Source organism: Lethenteron reissneri, chromosome 69 (genome assembly GCF_015708825.2).
Source record: "Lethenteron reissneri isolate LAM-NWPU_2019-01 chromosome 69, ASM1570882v1, whole genome shotgun sequence".
NCBI lineage: Eukaryota > Metazoa > Chordata > Hyperoartia > Petromyzontiformes > Petromyzontidae > Lethenteron > Lethenteron reissneri.
In genome coordinates this window covers 4,504,195-4,525,380 of record NC_083847.1, presented here as the reverse complement: position 1 = coordinate 4,525,380, position 21,186 = coordinate 4,504,195, and the positions used below count along the sequence as shown (strand labels likewise).

The 21,186-nt window shown below is 45.3% G+C and overlaps 1 protein-coding gene and 1 pseudogene across 2 annotated transcripts; one reads left to right on the top strand and one right to left on the bottom strand.

Moving 5' to 3' along the window:
• The first annotated feature begins 3,145 nt into the window (after window positions 1-3,145).
• Window positions 3,146-4,175, top strand: LOC133360646 (odorant receptor 131-2-like; annotated as a pseudogene).
• Window positions 4,176-8,479: 4,304 nt separating this feature from the next.
• LOC133360781 (complement C1q tumor necrosis factor-related protein 5-like) lies at window positions 8,480-20,761 on the bottom strand. 2 transcript variants are annotated; one of them, XM_061579652.1, is made up of 4 exons: window positions 20,657-20,761; window positions 14,992-15,158; window positions 12,842-12,895; window positions 8,480-10,274 (listed from the first exon to the last, which is right to left on the bottom strand). In XM_061579652.1, exons 2-4 carry the CDS (start codon window positions 15,149-15,151, stop codon window positions 9,778-9,780), a joined length of 711 nt encoding a protein of 236 aa, XP_061435636.1. In that variant the 5' UTR covers window positions 15,152-15,158; window positions 20,657-20,761; the 3' UTR covers window positions 8,480-9,777. The 2 variants fall into 2 exon arrangements, with proteins under 2 accessions (XP_061435636.1, XP_061435637.1); XM_061579653.1 differs by having other exon boundaries at window positions 20,616-20,746.
• Window positions 20,762-21,186: the final 425 nt, after the last annotated feature.

Here is a 21,186-nt window from a genome sequence, read left to right as displayed (position 1 = left end):
AAAGAACCAAGAAGATGAATCCCTGCAGTCACGAAAGCTTTAAATCGAAATTTATTTATGTTTTATTCTTATTATTTTATTATTTCCCTTCTACGTGACTTTACCGAAAGAACCAAGAAGATGAATCCCTGCAGTCACAAAAGCTTTACATCGAAATGTTATTATGTTTTATTTTTAGTATTTTATTATTTCCCTTCTACGTGACTTTACCGAAAGAACCAAGAAGACGAATCCCTGCAGTCACGAAAGCTTTAAATCGAAATTTTATTATGTTTTATTTTTATTATTTTATTATTTCCCTTCTACATGACTTTACCGAAAGAACCAAGAAGATGAATTAGTTACTACTTCAGCAATATCAGTGTGTGTGTGTGTTTGAGAACAATCCCACGACACATTTACAATTTAAGTTAACGACGTTTCGCTAGTGATTACAACGGCCGGCATCATTATGCAATTGTCAGAATTGTGAAGTCTTCCTGTTTCCGGTCTTGAATAGACTGAGGTGCACACTCTATTTAACACATTTGACACTGTGAACCATGATATCATGTTACAAAGTAAAGCAATTCCTACATTTATTGCAGCCATTTTAATGATAAGCAGTATAATTCTTCTTCATGGTTCTTTCGGTAAAGTCACATAGAAGGGAAATAATAAAATAATACAAATAACACATAATAAAATAATTCTCACGACGTTTCTGTCGGAAAGACGCTGTCTGTTCTTCACCGGAGGACGGCTGCTTGCGTTGTGACCGAAACGTCGTGAGAATTATTTTATTATGTTTTTTTATTATTATTTTATTATTTCCCTTCTACGTGACTTTACCCAAAGAACCAAGAAGATAAATCCCTGCAGTCACGAAAGCTTTAAATCGAAATTTTATTATGTTTTATATTTTTATTATCTTATTATTTCCCTTCTACGTGACTTTAGCGAAAGAACCAAGAAGATGAATCCCTGCAGTCACGAAAGCTTTAAATCGAAATTTTATTATGTTTTATATTTTTATTATTTTATTATTTCCCTTCTACGTGACTTTAGCGAAAGAACCAAGAAGATGAATCCCTGCAGTCACGAAAGCTTTACATCGAAAAAGTAGAATTATTATTACAGCAGAGCCTCGCCTTAACGATATTTAGATTAACGATCCGTCTCCCATAGGGTCCCATTGTTTCAATTAACGATACTTATTTTCAATTAGCGATATGTTTGACATATCACGCGGCCACCAATTTCGGCCAATCGGAGCGCTCCTAAATTAACTCAACAGGCCTCAGCCAATCAGCGACGCCCTTCCATCTATTTTCTTAGCCTAAGCCCCCCCCACATCTTGTTAGCTGAAGGTAACAATGTTTATTTTTTGCTCTATTTACGCACCTTTTAATTCTCTATTTATTTATTATTTATCCGTGCTTATATTCGTATTAATGTTTTAACATGTTGTTATAACGTTTATTTATTAAAATTGCACGTTTCAATATGAAAAAAACTATGTTTTTTTAGGATGAATAAGTTCAACATCCAATCTTCTTGGAACAAATTAAGCCTTTAACATTTATTTCCTCTATTCTGTTAATGAGAATTTCAATTGACGGTGGATTTCGTGGAACCAATTAATATCGTTAACCGACGGAACACTCGTATTATAATCATCGTACTATAATATATGAAAAATGTATAATACATTACTAATGTAATTATGACTGCTCTGTTTTTTGTTCCCCACAGGGCAGATTAATTGTGCAAAGTAAATAACTGCCAGCCCTGTGACTAGGAGGACAACCTGAAAAGGAATGTCACACATCGTGTTCGCAAGAATTGATTTGCCAGCAAGACTTCAGTGACAAAGATACGGGCATGCCAGTCGTGTGGCAACGGACTACTAAATAGTTGTTTTACATTTTCGAGCCAATTTCCTGTACTGAGCCCATTACATGTGTAACGGGTTCCGGAGACACTTGTAGATGTAACTTCTTTATTACGATACAACACTACTCCAGCACTCCAACAGTCCAACGCTCCAACTCTCCAACACTCCTGATACTCTGTTACAGCCTAGGTACACAGCCTAGATACTCTACTCTGGCTACGCTCTGGAACTCGCCCTCATAAGGTCGTAGAGTCGGGAGTTCCAGAGTCCCAGCGTCGTCGGGTTGAGTCGGGAGTTCCAGAGTCCCACCACTGGCTCTCACAGCATCCCAGGGTCTTCAGATGGCTGGTCGTGGGTCTTGGGTCTTGAGTTACAACTGGGCCTGATCGTCCAGGGAGCTCCGCTTTTATGCCCAGTCCCCAACGAGGGGTGGGGCCGTGTGACACATGCATCAGTTGTGAGTGCGTCTATGATCGCCCCTCTTGTTAACAAAAGTGACAGGCCAATTACCTTGAAGAGGAGTTTGGGTAAATGTGTTATTCCTTTTAATGCAATCAATTGACATTGGCGGATTGGGCATTTTGGGGTTCTTGTCCGGGAATGCAACATCATACTTTTGTAAGTGAAGTAATAATCGTTGACATTTGTGAAGTGGCGCATCTCATCCGTAGATCGCCACCACCTGATGCTCGCCGTGTAAGGAAAGTCAGGAGATAAACAGAACTTGCGGGGTACACGGCCGCAACTAGGCGTGAGATAAAAGCGAATTTACTCACTCACTCACCCACTTACCTACTCACTCGCCCACCCATCCATTCACTCAACCACTTACCCACCCCACCTACTCACCCACTCACTAACCCACTTCCTCAGACCCAGAGAAAAGGGCCAGAAAATAGGGGATAAAGACCAGTTTACAGAAGTGACTTTTAAAGACGGACAAACGTATCTCACGATTCTGGCTGTCTTCATTAGAAACGGCAAAGCGTCGTTCCAAAGTTTGGGAGCTGCACAGTGGCAAAAGCCTGATCATCTCACTAAATAAGCCTTCACCTTTAAAGGCGGAGGTCTCTGTAAAAAATTCTTGGGGCAGCTGTCTCTCTTGATAATATAAATCTGCAGGTCAGACGTGAAACACTGATTCTCGAATTCACCTTCATTCAACATTTCATAAAGGCCGCATTTAAAGCCGACGACATTACCGCACCGCACCACACGTTCGTGGTCACATTTGCGTTTACCCGCAAAGGCTCCAGACTCCGAAAAGTCATGACGCAAATTGGCAACGCGACCGCGAACGTCACCGCGAACGTCGACAGCGGCGCCGTGGTCGCCCTGGTGTTATACACCATCTTCCAGATTGTCAACCTCGTCATGACGGTCCCTTCCCTGTCCTTATTTCTGTCCATCACCATCACGATTTTCACCGAAATGAAGCTACGGGAGAAGTCGCGCTACATTCTCTTCGCCAATCTCCTCGCGTGCGACACCTTCTTCCTGCTTTGCTCCACCATCATCTCGACGTTAATTTGGCTACAGACGAATTTAAGTTTGACCTCGTGCAACGTCAACACTCGTGGTCAGCACAATTCTGAACCATAGCGGGGTTCTGTGCGTCACGCTCATGTCCGTGGAGCGATACGTGGCCATTTGCCACCCTTTCCATCACCTCCGCTGGTTCAGCCACCACAAAACGCTTCAGTTCTTGGCCGTAATTTGGTCCGTCGCTTCAGTGTTCCCACTGGCGTGCGGAATTCTGGTCTTCACAAGCGGCGTGACCGTGAGCAACACTCGGACTTGTTCCACGTATCTAACCGACAGCCTGATGCCCAACCCCATGGCAATTGCCGTGCTCAGAGTATTTCCAAGCATCGTAATTTTCACAGTCTGCATCATTGCTTTGATCTTCACTTACTTCAATATAATGATGGCCGCTAGAAAGGCGTCCGATAATGCGTCTAAGGCGAAACGAGCCAAGCAAACTGTGATCTTACACGGCGTGCAGTTATTTCTGTATCTGTGTTCCCTTGGTAACAGATTATTTGAAATCGTTTTTGCTATAATCACATCAGATCCTTACGTGTTGACAATTTTAAGGTTATGTCATTATTTATATCTTTATTATAGCTCAAGGTTTGTTGTTCCCTTAATTTACGGATTACGTGATAAACAACTTAGGCAGTGTCTTAGGAAGAAGTTTACCTGTCACTACAATCGGGTGGCTACATTTCAAACTGCATGCAACAAGATGAACGTGAATCCTACCATTCGTAATGCTTTTAAACCTGCTTTTAGTTAAATCGTCTAAATATCTGTGTCTTCCTTTCAATGTATGTATGTTGGACTTCTTTCGCTCTCTACGTAGCCAACCGTGCTAATCGGACACGGCCCAGTAAACTGTCTAGTTTCAACGTGGCTACAGGTGAAGCAAGTAAAATATCATTACTTTCAAAATATATGCACACGAGGGTGCGGGGGAAGGACAACAAACTAAACACAAACAGCACTTTTCGATTTAAAGCTTTCGTGACTGCAGGGATTCATCTTCTTGGTTCTTTCGGTAAAGTCACGTAGAAGGGAAGTAATAAAATAATAAAAATAAAACATAATAAAATAAAATAATTCTCACGACGTTTCGGCTACAACGCAAGCAGCCGTCTTCAGGTGAAGAATGAGACAATGCCAAGCTAGGAGCTTATATATAAGCTGCGTTGGAGGTGGAAGAAAGAGCGCCTCCAACGCAGCTTATATATAAGCTCCTAGCTTGGCATTGTCTCATTCTTCACCTGAAGACGGCTGCTTGCGTTGTAGCCGAAACGTCGTGAGAATTATTTTATTTTATTACGTTTTATTTTTATTATTTTATTACTTCCCTTCTACGTGACTTTACCGAAAGAACCAAGAAGACAAACAGCACTTCTATGGAAATGAGTTTTCAATTTCGAAAATAAGTTTTTAATCCAGAAATTCGTTTTCAAACGAGATGTAATATTTTTAGGCTGGTAAGTTGTTCAAAGATATTTATCTATTCATATAAAGTAGACTGATGTTAATATTGTAATATCGTAAAGTTGTAGGCAGATGGTTGATGTGAATTAAAATAATAATAATTGTCTTTCAAAAAAAGGGCGTCACATACAAGAGACTCTTGATTTCCGCAGTGTGGTTTTTTTCCAATTTGCAGATTAACCACGCACCTGAGATTTGACATAAATTAATAACTCGTGGATTTTCCCTGAAGCTCAAATTAGTAACCTAAAAAACAGTTACACATTGTTACTCTGGGAAATGTTTATTAAAAGTAACGTGCTTACACCGAACAAATATTTTGCTCCGGTTAATCCAAAGTACACGCGGTTGCCTCTGCAGTACAGGAGTTGCTATATTTTTACAATAGTGGGCGGAGTTAGATCGATGTTGATTCGCGTGGCTCTGCTGTCAATCCACTTGGCGGGCTGAGTCTTCTGTTGGGCGGGAGTCCAGGAAAGTGTTATCACTGAGCACGTGCATGGATCGGCCGATTCCTTTTCTGCAAAATTTTGTTTTGTTCATTAACAAACTAAATTTTCTAAACTTAAACGATTTTTTTTGGCATGGAGATTCCGCGTAAAATCTACGTATTTTTGGATTTTCCGCGATTTTGAATGATCCGTGGCCGTCCTCCACGCCATTAGCACGGACAATCGAGAGTCTACTGTACGTACATCTTATTGGTTCTTTCGGTAAAGTCACGTAGAAGGGAAATAATAAATTAATAAAAAGAAAACATAATAAAATTATTCTCACGACGTTTCGGCCACAACGTAAGCAGCCGTCCTCAGGTGAAGAACAGATCTGTCAGAAAGACAGACCTGTTCTTCACCACAACGCAAGCAGCCGTCATTCAGACGCTGTCTTTCCGACAGACCTGTTCTTCACCTGAGGACGGCTGCTTGCGTTGTGGCCGAAACGTCGTGAGAATTATTTTATTATTTTATTATTTTCCTTTTCCGTGACTTTACCGAAAGAACCAAGAAGATGAATCCCTGCAGTCACGATAGCTTGAAATCGAAATGTACGTACATGCTCGCGGTCCCCACCTATGTTAAGCAGTGAGCCCCATGTCTCCCCTTCCTCTAAACCCAAGAGCTTTGAGAGTTTTGTGATTTCCGTCCGTGGAGTTTCTGTGCCCCCCCGGGTTGTGCTCTGTACCGGGCTCATGTTGAAATACAATAAAAAAAGAAAAACATCGGCGAATATCAAAATACCGAACACTTATAGGAAAAATAGCGTTAGAAGGCACAGACGTATATTTCGTTTAAACATAATGGTATCGTATTACTGTGTAAACCTACCTTTAATAATTATTCACGTAAATATCAGTAAACCCTCTCCATTTGTTCTTGAAAATGCACGCAAATGCTGAAATCGCGAATGCAGAAACCTCGTTCAATGGGGAAAAATGCGGGTTACTTTCCTGGTACGAGTTAACATGGGGGGGTTAACGTTTTATAGCAATTACTGCAATCAAATGAATAAAACATTACGCAGAACAATGTGTTTTTGATTACCTTTGATGATGACGATTTGGCGACGATGGTTGAAGGTGGACCGATGATGGTCAGGAATTCAGGAGGATGACTCTTCGGGAGACGCAGGCGTTTGGTGAGAAGATGAAATTAAAATTAATTAAAAAAAAAATAATAAATCACGACGTTTCGGTGGCAACACAAGTCTCCGTCATCAGGTGGGACCGTCACAGCCAGATTTGTTGTATCAAGTGATGTATCAAGTGATGTATCAAGTGATACAGCAAATCTGGCTGTGACGGTCCCACCTGATGACGGAGACTTGTGTTGCCTCCGAAACGTCGTGATTTATAATTATTTTATTTATTATTAATTTTTATTTCATTTTTTACCTACGTGACTTTACCGAAAAAACGAAGAGTATTACGAACAAACGTATTTGCTCCATTTGTAATAAAAGAGCGCCATCTACTGAATTTTTGTAGGGGTTACATTACTTATCATACGGTTTTTCCATAGTAGGGATTATATCTGGGGTAAAGGTGATTGGGCGGATCTACCAGGGAAGCCTCTGGAACGTTCCCGAAGGTTCCAGAAGGGGCGTGGCCAGAGGCAGGGCGTGGCCAGAGGCGGGGCTTAGCCTCCGGGGAGTGAATATAAGCCGGGAGCCATTTTCAACGTTGGAGCCAGAGGTCGCAAACGGGTTTTGATTCCTTACCAGTACCCGTACCCGGCCGCACCAGGGTCGCAAACGGGTACCCGTATCCGGCCGTACGAGTACCCTACCTGTACCCGGGTATCGGGTACCCGATTGCAACCTCTGGGATGAAGCCATGTTGCTGGCGTGGGTGGGTTTATTCTAGGAACTTGAATTGTGAGAAGAGACAAGACGTTGGGAAATGAGTGACAAACAGTTACTCACCAGTGACTCACGGTCTACCCGTACCCGGCCGCACCAGGGTCGCAAACGGGTACCCGTACCCGGCTGGGTATGGGTAGCCGGGTACGGGTAGGGTACGGGTATCGGGTACCCGGTTGCGACCTCTGGTTGGAGCCATCTTGAATGCGATGAGGGGGAGGGGTGGTGGGAAGGCGTCCAGGAGGAGAGGGCCTCGATATCCATGACTCCACTGATGGATGTGGAGGTTTCTTACCGGTAGATTCCACTTTCGGTAGTGTCACTCGCTATCTCCTGGCATCCTCCCATTTCAAAATTATTTTGCGACCAACTTTCGCCATTTGGTCCAAATCCCTCACTCTTTTTTCTTTAGCAACTCCCGAATCAACCTTCCATCTCCCTCCGTAGTATCCGGGTAGGGGGGAGGGGGGGGGGAGCACGATAGTGCTTTGGCTTAGATGTCTTTTTCTTGCGGTTCCCGGTCGATGATGGTCACCTGTTCCAGGGCATCGCAGATTAGACGAGCACCCTCGACCGCTGCTTCTCCCCTCGTCAGATACAGTCCCTCGGGTCGTGTTACGTCGCAAGCAGAGGTCGCAAACGGGTTTTGATTCCTTACCCGTACCCGTACCCGGCCGCACCAGGGTCGCAAATGGGTACCCGTTCCCTACCCATACCCTACCCGAAATGAGTGACAAACGGTTACTCACCAGCGACTCACGGCCTACCCGTACCTGGCCGCACCAGGGTCGCAAACGGCTACCCGTACCCGTACCCGGCCGGGTATGGGTAGCCGGGTATCGGGTAGGGTAAGGGTATCGGGTACTCGGTTGCGACCTCTGGTCGCAAGGTGGCTCCTCTGCCTCCGCTTGTAACTCGCGATCCTCCTCTAGCTCCCACCTGCGGGACTGAGTCCCTGACTTCCATCGTTCTTTGTTGGGGGTCCGCTATCTGCCTCAAGGGTTCTTCTTCAACTGAGTCTCAGGTCCTTTGGCTTCAGTGCCGTTCTCCCCTTTTTGTGATGCGTTGCGTCCTCGTCAATAGCTTCTCAATTTGCTCGCCTGTGCATGCAGTGTTCCCGTGTTGTTTGGTTACGCCGGTTTCATCTTCTTCTTGGGTGTGTTCTATGTGGAGTAAACCCATGTCGCTGTACTCACTGAGTGTCACCAGTGCAATGACCGAGTTCCAGTCATAAAATCCGTTTTCGAATACTTTTATTTTCACATGAGTGTATCTCGTCGTCATTTGCAACCGTATAACGAAATCCATTTTAAAAAAGACATCTACTTAAATGTTGTATGTACTTACTGTATGTTGACCGTCTTTCGCACTTTTCGTATCCAACTGTGCCAATCGGAGATGTGGAAATATGTTGCTGAATTAAACATTAACCCATGCTCTGGTCTTGCCTCCGCTGTCTCACATATTCTTCCATTTCACTATCTCCACACCACGTCCCTCAAAAGCACAGCCATTCCCACGGTCAGCCCTTCCCTGTGATTGCCCACATTCCCACTCAGCCACGGCATTCCTCGAAAGCACAGCTCAGAGGTCGCAACCGGGTACCCGATACCCGTTTGCGACCCTGGTGCGGCCGGGTACGGGTAAGGAATCAAAACCCGTTTGCGACCTCTGGTTGGTGGGTGAGTAAGTGGGTGCGTGGGTGAGTGAGTGAGTGGGTGAGTGGGTGGGTGAGTGAGTGGGTGAGTGGGTGGGTGAGTGAGTGAGTGAGTAGCTGAATTGGTGGGTGGGTGAGTGAGTGAGTGGGAGAGTTTGCGACCCTGGTGCGGCCGGGTACGGGTAGGCCGTGAGTCAATGGTGAGTAACCGTTTGCCACTCATTTCCTAACGTCTTGTCTCTTCTCACAATTCAAGTTCCTAGAATCAACCCACCCACGCCTGCAACATGGCTTCATCCCAGAGGTCGCAATCAGGTACCCGATACCCGTACCCCACCCGTACCCGGCCGGGTACGGTTGGGGTACGGGTACGGCTTGGTACGGGTACGGGTACCCGTTTGCGACCCTGGTGCGGCCGGGTACGGGTACGGGTAAGGAATCAAAACCCGTTTGCGACCTCTGGCACAGCTATTCACATGGTCACCCTCCTCCGCTGTGATTCCCCACTCCGGCTCAGCTTCTTCTGATTGAGCGTCAGCTCTCTGTACGTACGCATGTAGTTCTACGTATGTTTAACTTCTTTCGCACCATACTAGAGCCAACCGTGCTCGTCGGAAGGTGCGGGAGAAATCACCGCCCTGGTGTCAGTCACCACATTTAGTGATGCACGACGAGAGGGAGCGATTATGAGGAGGAGCTTTCCTTCACGTGCCTCTCCTCCGCATGCCACTTAAAGGCGAGGGGCCTCCGGATTCCCAATGACTTTTCTCAAATTGGATTTCGCATAGCAGTAGTGTATAAGCTAAGTACATAATTATTTAGATTGTAAATCGAAAGTTTGCTAGAATTTGTGTTACATGTGTACAGTACTCTTTTCCTAGTCGGGAAACAAGAGAAAACCTGTAAACGTGTCGTCACGATAACCGGGTTGGTAATAGAGACCAACGTAAGGGCTTTGCGATTGAACCCACACCTCATCTCCCTCCTTCAGCTTCATCACTGAACCCCCGCTCATGGCCATGGAATGAATGGCAGCGTGAAAGTCAATGCAACTATTGGAGATCTTGCTCCCATTCTTCATGATGGACAGACATATGGTGATTTCGCGAACGTGTGCGTGTATCACAAAGTAGTAGGTGCCGGGATGAACGCATGTGAACTTTCCAGTTAAGGGATTGTAATGGTTTTGCTCGTTCGAGATGACGATGTCGTACTTAATGGGTGAATCCGCTGGAGGCTTTGAGGAAGAGATCTTGGCAGTGAAGGCTGACTTTGGCAGCGTTGAAAAGTCTATTTTGTCTGCCTTTGGGCCGGGAAGTCCTGGAGGTCCAATTGGCCCGTCCGCTCCGCTGGGTCCGATCTTTCCGGGCAATCCTTAAATAAATAAAAACACAACATGCTTTACAGTGATACCTCGGTTCACGAACGCTTCGGTTCACGAACAACTCGGTTCACGAACAGAAAATTTCAGAAAAATATGCTCCGGTTCACAAACTCCGCTTCGGTTCACGAACAGGAGCCGCGGCCATTTTTATGCTAATTCCAGGCTGTCACGTGGTCGTGACTTCCTGTAGGAAGATCGTGGAGAGAAGCAGAGACACAGAAAGAAGTACTGTGAGTACTGTGAAGACTCTTTCAGTGACTTTTTGATTTTTGGTGTGCTTTTTAGCACATACTGTACTGTACTACTGTACTGTACAATACTGTACTTACTGTATTGTACAGTTCACCCGTTTGAGTGCTTACTGAAGTCATCTCAAGCAAGGTTAGTGTTCTCTCTTTATACATTACTATACTGTACAGTACTAATGTGTATTGTCATTTGTTTCATATTTTTGTGCTTCAAAAACCAAAAAAAAAAGGTCAGAACGGATTAACCGGATTTACATTGAACCCTGTGGGAAAATGTGCCTCGGTTCACGACCAATTCGGTTCACGACCAGAGTCAGTTCACGAATTAAGTTCGTGAACCGAGGTATCACTGTATACTGTTTAAAAACAGTCTGCCTCAGCAGCAGGCCACACTTTCCCACCTGATGACGGACGCTTGTGTTGCGCCCGAAACGTCGTGATTTATTTTATTTTATACCCACGTGACTTTACCGAAAGAACCAAAGAGTATGGATTCCTGCAGTCACAACATCTTCAAATCAAGATACAACATGCTTTGTTATTATACTTCCTGTGTAATTATGTAAACAAATACATAGTACATTTCTTAAACTATTAGAGGCGACCTGGTTATCGCAAATGATAGCTCAACGAAGTGGCTTATCATCCCGTGGAAATATATAACGGCCAACATGGAGAACACGCAGACTACAAATATACAGCAGCAGCAGCAGGCGTTTGGACCTGAACCGACGACCTCCTGTACACCAGGCGAGGTAGTTAACATCTTCTAGCCACGTGGCTAGGAGATTTGCCGTTTGTTGTCCCAGAGGTTCGCGGTTGGAGCCCCATGGCTGGTCAATACTGCGGGAGTATCCAGCTACTTCACAGGTGGACGTTAAAGATCACGCGACGTTTACAAAACTAAAAGTGGTAGGCCATGCGTCTTACGTTATATATCGTACATATATTTATATAGCAGTACCATATTTCAAGGTGCTTGCCAAAAACAATTGTACAAATTGCACGTAAAAGTAGTGATGGTGTAGTTGTGGTGACAGGATAACAGGCGGGAGAGGTAAAAGGGGGGTTTGTGGTAGTGATAGGGTAGGGGTAGTGATAGTGGTTGGGGTAGTGATAGGGGTAGTGGTAGTGATAGGGGTTGGGCTAGTGATGGGGGTTTGGGTAGTGATAGGGGTAGTGATAGGGTTGGGGTAGTGATAGGGGTTGGGGTAGTGATAGGGGTTGGGGTAGTGATAGGGCTGGAGTAGTGATAGGGGTTGTGGTAGTGATAGGGTTGGGGTCGTGATAGTGGTTGGGGTAGTGATATTGGTTGGTGTAGTGATAGGGGTTGTGGTAGTGATAGGGTTGGGGTCGTGATAGTGGTTGGGGTAGTGATATTGGTTGGGGTAGTGATAGGGGTTGGGGTAGTGATAGGGGTTGGGGTAGTGATAGGGGTTGGGGTAGTGATAGGGGTTTGGGTAGTGATAGTGGTTGGGGTAGTGATAGGGGTTTGGGTAGTGATAGTGGTTGGGGTAGTGATAGGGGTTTGGGTAGTGATAGGGGTAGTGATCGGGGTTGGGGTAGTGATAGGGGTTGGGGTAATTATAAGGGTAGTGATAGGGGTAGGGGTAATGATAGGGGTAATGATAGGGGTAGTGATAGGGGTAGGGGTAGTCATAGGGGTTAGAGGAAGGTCGTATTTGGAGAGCAGGGAGGATAAGTATCAGGATGATGATGCTTGGCCAGGGGAGAATAAATGGGAGTTGTTCTAAGGGAGGAGCGGAAGCTTGCAGCCTGTAGTTGTTTTTGCTGTAGGGAAGGTGGTCGCTCTGTGTACTCTAAGGGGAGTTAGTTCCAGGGGAAGGGAGTGAGAAGGGAGCAGAAGGGAGAAAGCGAGATTGGGCAACGCAGGGTAGCGAGGGAGGCACAGAGAGGGGCGGTGTGGGCGTCAACTGTCAAATACATCCCAACATTTAAAAAAGATAAGTAATATTTAATAAAAACTATTTTTTTAAACACGCTTTTATGAAAAGTACTAGTAATGGAAGATCTCCACGACTCCAGGAAGTGCCATAACGTAAGGGACCGTGGCCAATTACAGCCAACATCAGTTGACCATGGACAATTAGACCCAAGGCGAAACATAACATATAAAAAAGAATGTTTAAAAATACATATCTTTTACTTTTTATGATAGAATAGAGTATTGTCATCAGCATGACACAAGTATACCAAGTTTTGCAGTCATTGGGAAGTGGTCCTTTTCCAGTTGACGATTAAGTCTATAATTTCACCAAAATATAAAACGTTTCTGGCTAAGAGTTTACCTGGTTCACCTCGGCTTCCTGCAGCACCAGGGTCACCTCTTGGTCCAGACGGACCTGCAAATCCCACAACACAAATTCACATGTTTGCTCCAATGTCTAATGTCAATGTTATAATATTACAATTGAACCTCATGGCGGGACCCTAGGGCCCAGAATTAACTGAAGTTAAACTCATCTTCTTGGTTCTTTCGGTAAAGTCACGTAGAAGGGAAATAATGTATTACTTACTGTTAGTAGCTCAGCTTATTGGAGAGTATATTTAGTATACGGATGATACTATGTAGTTTATACTTTAGTTTGGTTTACGTGGTGGTATAGTTACTACAGCTACATACTACTAACATTCCTTCCCTTTATTAATGCTTCCCCCTATCCCCTCCCTTTGATGCTGCTAATCCTGCATAATGCACGGGCATAATATGACTTTAAACCCCCCGCCAAACCCACTACGCATTTCACAAGTAGTACTAATCACATATCTGCATTTCCCATAAATATGCTAAAATTCCTCTTGATATGCAAATTCCTTTGTCAGGGCACCCTTCCCCCTCCATCCCAGCTTAAATAGACGCTCCAAGCCTGGGGTGTGTCATTCAGACTCTGTCTTCTCGACAGACCTGCTCTTCACCTGAGGACGGCTGCTTGCGTTGTGGCCGAAACATCGTGAGAATAATTTAATTTTTATTATTTTATTATTTCCCTTCTACGTGACTTTACCGAAAGAACCAAGAAGATGAATCCCTGCAGTCACGAAAGCTTTAAATTGAAGTAAAACTCTTCCTTTGTTAATGCTACTCCCTGCACCCTCCCTTGGTGCTGCTGATCCTGCATAATGCATGGGCATAATATGACTTTGAAACCCCCCCCGCCCACCTCCTACGCATTTCCCATGAATATGCTAAATTCCTCTTGATATGCACATTCTTTTTGTTAAGGCGCTCTTCTTCCACCTCCAACCCAGCTTATATATAAACTCCTAGCTTGGCAGTGTCTCATTCTTCACCTGAAGACGGCTGCTTGCGTTGTAGCCGAAACGTCGTGATAATTATTTTATTTTATTATGTTTTATTTTTATTATTGTATTACTTCCCTTCTACGTGACTTTACCAAAAGAACCAAGAAGATGAGCTCTTAATTTATTTATTTTTGTCGACTCCGTCCCACCGCGCTCATAAACGCCGCGACCCACCTGGCACGGATCATTACGTTGTCACGTCGAACAAGCGCAGCGAGGACGAATGCGCAGAAGAGCTGAACAAGCGAAACTTTGATTAGCGCATCGTGTGGAGCTCATACTAGATTCGAAGCTTTCGTGACTGCAGGAATTACTCTTTGGTTCTTTCGGTAAAGTCACATAGAATATAAAATAAAATAATAATAGAAGACGACGTTTCCGTTGAAACTAGAGGCCGACCAAAATTCGGTTTCGGTTTCGGCGCCGAAAGTTGGCAAATGGCCTCTTTCGGCATACTTTCGGTTTCGGCCAAAAGTAAATTTGTAACTTTCGGTCCGGTTTCGGTTTCGGCCGAAACTGATATTGACTTTCGGTCGTCATTCGTCAACCGAAGATCTATTTTTAGAATATAACGCTAGTGCTATGTCTATCACTCTACCTATCGGCCGGTCAGTCGGCGCTAGGCAATCCTATGCGATAGGCTGCAAACACACACACGTCAGCAGCAGCAGCTTGGGAACGAGGTTACAGCCGCAACCATGGTCTGCTAATGTATATACGATCGGTCAATAGACGGCAGCCTGCATCTCCATCCGTGGGTGGAGTCTCTTTGGCGGGACGACAACAAAGTGCCTCTGTTGTCTGTTCCCAGCCCCCTGCCCGCCTTGGCTTACGTGTTGCGTTCGCTTCAGTCTACATGCGTGTTGATACCGAGATTCGAAGTCTGACAATTAGAGGCCAACCGAAATTCGGTTTCGGCGCCGAAAGTTGGCAAATGGCCTCTTTCGGCATTGTTTCTGTTTCGGCTGAAGCCAAAAAGTTAACTTTCGGTCTACTTTCGGTTTCGGCCGAAAGTAGATTCGTTGTCCTTCTGTTTGTCTTGGTGTGTGTCTCGCTCGGTGTGTCTCTGCATGTGTTTGCCTATGTTGTTGCCGTGTCTGTGTGATGACTGATTACTCGCTGTACACCCTCTTACCGTCTTTTCCATCCCTGCCCATGGGACCAGGCTGCCCGGGAGTTCCTGGAATCCCCGGCAGTCCATTCTGCCCCGAGCAATGGCCTTGAACTGTGTTGTACTGCGGCTCTGCGAGGGCGCTGAGAAGAGTCGCCGCAAGCAGCGACCACAGGAAGTACATTGTTGTCCTGCGACAGTGAGATGCGGTCAAACGAGACGTGGGCCAAAGTCAGTTGCGCCAACCCAATAATCCCCAAAATCGCTCGACTTCTTCTTGGTTCTTTCGGTAAAGTCACGTAGAATGGAAATAATAAAATAATAAAAATAAAACATAATAAAATCATTCTCACGACGTTTCGGCCAGACCTGTTCTCCACCTGAGGACGGCTGCTTGCGTTGTGGCCGAAACGTCGTGAGAATTATTTTATTATGTTTTATTTTTATTATTTTATTACTTCCCTTCTACGTGACTTTACCGAAAGAACCAACAAGATGAATCCCTGCAGTCACGAAAGCTTTAAATCGAAATCGCTCGAATTATTCGCCTGCAACTGCTTTGTCCACATCACAGCAAGCACATCCGCAAGAGGGAAGGCGCGGAGGCATGTGTGGGGTGTGGCTAGAGCAGTGGTCGGAAACCTATGGCTCGCGAGCCATATATGGCTCTTCCAGTGACGGCATATGGGCTCCCAGACAATTTTGAGTTGAAAAAAATAATAATAATGAAAAAACAAAAAATCAGTTTGGAACTGATTTTAAAATACTTGTGATATTGCTTAATAATACTGTGTCATTTTAAAGTAAACAGAAATTAGTTTTGAAGATAAATTTCACGGGTCACGCCTGCACGAAGCTCAACCTCACCACGTACGAAGCAGACTACAAGGCCATCAGCAAAACCATGCAGCACCAGAAGTCGCATTAAAAGTGATACATATTTAATTTATTATACGTTAAAAATACTAAATGGCTCTCAATGAAATATATTTAGAAATATTTGGCTTTTATGGCTCTCCCAGTCAAAAAGGTTCCTGACCCCTGGGCTAGAGCATCATGCCGCGCCCCCTATTGGACCATTTGCCCCCCCCCCCCCCCCCCACTGTCTGGTTGTCTCCACACCTTCCACAGCTACCGGACGTCAAAAGGATCGCAAATGTGCGACAAATCACATTTTGCAAAGGTGCACGTGATTGCGCGCGTGGATATGAAATGGCCGAAGCGGTTTGGGGCTTGTGTTTACAACAAGTTAGAAGGTAGAAAGGTGGTCCAGGTGAGGTTAGAAACCCAAGAGGGCTTTAAATGAAAACCAGACCAAAAAAAAAGAACAAGGACAATAGAAAACATTGTTTGATCAAGTGAACCTCGCGTACTAATTAAAATTAAACATGTTCAACTACAGTGTTCAATTCTAGACTTGAAGCTTTCGTGACTGCAAGGAATCATATTCTTAGGTGTTTTCGGTAAAGTCACCGTGTAGGTAAAACATCAAAATTAATAAAAAGAATAAAATAAAATAACGTCGTGATCTTTATTTTATTTTATTATTTTTATTAATTTTGATGTTTTACCTGCGTGACTTTACCGAAAACACCTAAGAATACAGTGTTCAAAATAACAACGTTCGTTATGTGCGTATGTGTGTTGTGAGTGTGTGTAGTGTAGTGGTTAGGGGTCGTCCATAAATGACGTCACGCACGTGACGTCATTTATGGACGAGGGGGGGGGGTTGAGAAATGTGACGTCACATCAAAATGCGCAACTTTTAATAAATATAGACAACACGTTCTACTTAATTAAATAGACTTTTAATACATGTTTTGTCCTACAACATCAGAGTGCATCGCCACATTAAATACGCACTACAATGACAATAGTTTAAAGCGATTTGAAGCATGTTTTTTTGGGGGGGGGGCAGGAGGGGGGACAGAGCTTTGTGACGTCATATTTGAGGGGGGGTCTGACTTTTTGTGACGCCGTGTGACGAAGGGTGGGGAGGGGTCAAAATTGTCCCAAATCGTGTGACGTCATTTATGGACGGCCCCTTAGTGCTACGCTGCACTGCGCTTAACACCCGGTAACACGGGTTCGCTTCCCGCTCATGGCCATCAACAGTCACAATTTTATGATTCGGTCCCGGGCCTTCTTTAGGTCGACTCAGCCTCAAATTAGTACCTGGTGCCTTGTGTAAACATCGCCACTGGGGCGACAAAGGCGGCCGGGCGTGGTGGTGCTGGCCACCCACCCCCTCGTGTGCCGTGTCGGCCTTCATAGGTGCTCGCTAAAAGCACTTGCCTCAACAGTCTGTTCAGGCTATACGGGGGATTTTTGTCTTTGTCTTAAGTGTCGTGAGAGTCAGGCTACACGGAGGAGACTACTGGGTAGTTTGGCTTACCAGGCTGCCTCGGTCCGAACAGACAAACTGGAAATACGGACAGGTTTGTTCATATTCTTAGGTTTTTTCGGTAAAGTCACGTAGGTAAAAAATTTAAATTAATAAAAGTAAAAAAGAAATCACGACTTTTCGGAGGCAACACAAGCTTCCGTCTTCAGGCGGAACCGTCACAGCACGATAGCTGTATCACTTGTGATACAGCGTCGTGATTTTTATTTTATTTTTATTTTACTTTTATTAATTTTAATTTTTTACCTACGTGACTTTACCGAAAAAACCTAAGAATATGAATCCTTGCAGTCACGAAAGCTTCAAATCTAGAATGTTTGTTCATATCTCTACACACTGCACCATGAACACACTACACACTTACACGATTCCAGATTTTGACACCACCTACATGAGTAGACACATTTATTTTTTTCGTGTAGAGAGACGCATATGCGAAGGTAGGTAGACACGGTCTGCTTATATCTAGAATAAGAATATAAACAGGACCCTGCGGGGTGGGCTGGTAGGAACGAATAACCAAAGAATATAAACATAATGTATTATTACACTTGTTTAGCCAGGAAAGCCCCACTGAGTCTAAAGGTTTTTCTAGGGTCCTGCCAAGTGTTTGCAGTAGGGGGCGATGTTGCTACACCTAATCGGACGATACGAAGGGAGAGTTTTAGGCCTAGTTCTAGGCTTTAGGCCTAGCTGTAGGCTTTAGGCCGCTGTGAGTTAAATTTTAATTTAAATGTTTTAATTATTTATGTAAAAGCTTTAAATGTAAATGTTTCTATTTAAAAACATGAGGAAATGTAACATTGTTAAACATTAACTCCCTTTCACACACGCGGGGGTACGATACGAAGGGAGAGTTTGAGGCGTTGTTCGAGGCTTTAGGCCTAGCTGTAGGCTTTAGGCCGCTGTGAGTTAAATTTTAATTTAAACGTTTTAATTAAAAGCTATCTCAGGGAATTATAAGGGAATGTTACACTTGTTTAGCCAGGAAAGCCTCATTAATTTAAATGTTTTAATTAAAAGCTATCTGAGGGAATTATAAGGGAATGTTACACTTGTTTAGCCAGGAAAGCATCACTGAGTCTAAAGGTTTTTGTAGGGTCATGCCAAGTGTTTGCAGTAGGGGGCGATGTTGCTACACGGACGGACGGACGGACGATATAATCTATTGTAGGCTGGTTCACTTCGTTCCTACCAGTAAAATGTACAATGTTTTAATGACGCGAGGTGAGTTTTAGGAACGCAGTTTTCACGCCCTCTGTTGGGCATATTGCGATACGACCATCATATGGGTCTATTGAACCGTAAACTATTTTTTATTTCACCAGGTAACACATTCCTGCGGAGGGAGCTGGTAGGAACGTTTGGTTGCTCGGTCAATGGGCAGGGTCAACTGCGGCGTGGTGTATTCCGCAAATATGCCCGACTGTGAGGGCGGGCACAAGCCGGCGTGAGTAGGTTAAACGTTGAGTTTCATAAGGGCACCACGAGGTGACCAGCCCCTCCCCACCCAGCCCCTCCCCTCCCACCCCCCACCCAGCCCCTCCCCACCCTCCCCTCCCCACCCAGCCCCTCCCCACCCAGCCCCTCCCCACCCTCCCCTCCCCACCCAGCCCCTCCCTCCCCACCCAGCCCCTCCCTACCCTTGCCTCGCCTCCCCACCCAGCCCCTCTCTCCCCACCCAGCCCCATCCCTCCCACCCCCCACCCAGCAACACCCTCCCCACCCAGCCCCTCCCCACCCTCTCCACCGCGCCCCTCCCCACCCTCCCTTCCCCACCCAGCCCCACCCTCCCCACCTAGCCCCACCCCCCAACCAGCCCCACTCTCCCCACCCAGCCCCTCCCCACCCAGCCCCTCCCCACCCAGCCCCTCCCCACCCTCCCCTCTTCACCCAGCCCCACCCCACCCATTTTTGGATTCACGACGGACGGACGGACACAATAATCCCCTTGGGCTGGTGGAACCAGGTGGTTCTGACCAGTATAAGATCCCACTGAGCTGCAATGTCGCACTTGATCAGAAGCGACCATCACAAACGATTGCAGCTCAACCACGTGACTCATCAGCATGTGGACATGTTGATGAACAGCAGACAATTTCGCTACTCTGAATGTACGTCGATTCTGAATGTGGAGGGTAAGAATGGGACGACCCCGAGAAAAATCCACACCACCACGGGGACAGACAGAGAGAGAGAGAGAGACACGCAGACTGCAAATATACAGCAGCATGCGTCAGGGTCAGGATAGAACCCACGAACTCCCGTATACCAGGCCAGGTAGTTAACATCTTCTAGCTACCGTGATGATGGTGAGAGACGCAGACTCAAAATATACAGTATGCGTCAGGGTCGGGATAGAGCCCACGACCTCCCGTAAACCAGGCGAGGTAGTTAACATCTCCTCGCCACCGTGATAATGATGAGGGACGCAGACTCAAAATATACAGCAGCAGGCATCATCAGGGTCGGAATTGAATCCAGGCACCTCCTGTACACAAGGCGAGGTAGTTAACATCTCATAGCCACCGTGATGATGATGAGAAATAGAGAGAGACGCAGACTCAAAATATACAGCAGCAGGCATCGTCAGGGTCGGGATTGAATCCAGGCACCTCCTGCACACCAGGCGAGGTAGTTAACATCGCCTAGCCACCGTGATGATGATGAGAAAGAGAGAGAGACGCAGACTCAAAATATACAGCAGCAGGCATCGTCAGGGGTCCGGATCGAACCCACGACCTCCTGCACACCAGGCGAGGTAGTTAACATATCAAGTGGCGTCCACTTAAAAGTGGGGTCGGCCCATGAATGCGCTCCGTGGCCATTACACTGGTCAACAAAAAAAACTTTTTTCTGGCCTGGACTTTTGCAGCTGTTTTAGACTAAATTCAGGGTGCTGATTCCAAATCTGATCTCAGATTTGCTCTATCACATCTTATTTTTATGCTATCGGCATACCCCATTTTCATTGATTTTACCCGAAATTAACTCTGTCACTTATGATTACAAGTTGTTGCGAGTCAGTGACTGCTTTAGTGTTAAAATATGGTGCTGTATTTTTAGGATAGTGTGTTTATAATATAATTCTATGTAGATATCCACATTTATTTAATATTTTTCTTCTGCAGTTTTTATTAAAATTTCAATATTTGATATCTCAAAAACCTGATGTGATAGACAAAAACTGATGCCACATTTGAAATCAGCACCCCAAAATTACCTTAAACCCGTTGGAAAATACCTTATGCCAGAAAAAGTGTGTTGACCAGTGTTATCCTTCACCTCGTGGCTTTCCGCTGAACGCGCGGCCTGGGCAGACGGTGAACGATGTGGTCGCAGAGACTCGTGAACGGGACGCTGCCAACAGCGCAACTGAGTCGAGTTAGACGCGGCTCTGCCTGGTGGTTTGCGTCTATTTAATGTTTGCTGGCTGGGGGGGGGGGGGGGGGCACGAGAGGTTATCCTAAAACAAACATCAACTGCGTTTTGTATTCATGGATCCACCGCCCATCCCCCTCTCCCTCTATGGTCAAAGGTGGGGGGGCTTGAAATATTAAGGTTCAAAGAAAATAACAAAACATCTACGTGACTTTACCGAAAGACCCAAAGAATACGAATTCCTGCAGTCACGAAAGCTTTAAGTCACGATTTATACTAGTAACTAAGCAATGACGATTGCTTGTGTTGCGATCGAAACGTCGTAGATTTTTTTTATTTTCTTTGAACCTATCTACGTGACTTTACCGAAAGACTCAAATAATATGAATTCCTGCAGTCACGAAAGCTTTAAGTCACGATTTATGCGAGTAACT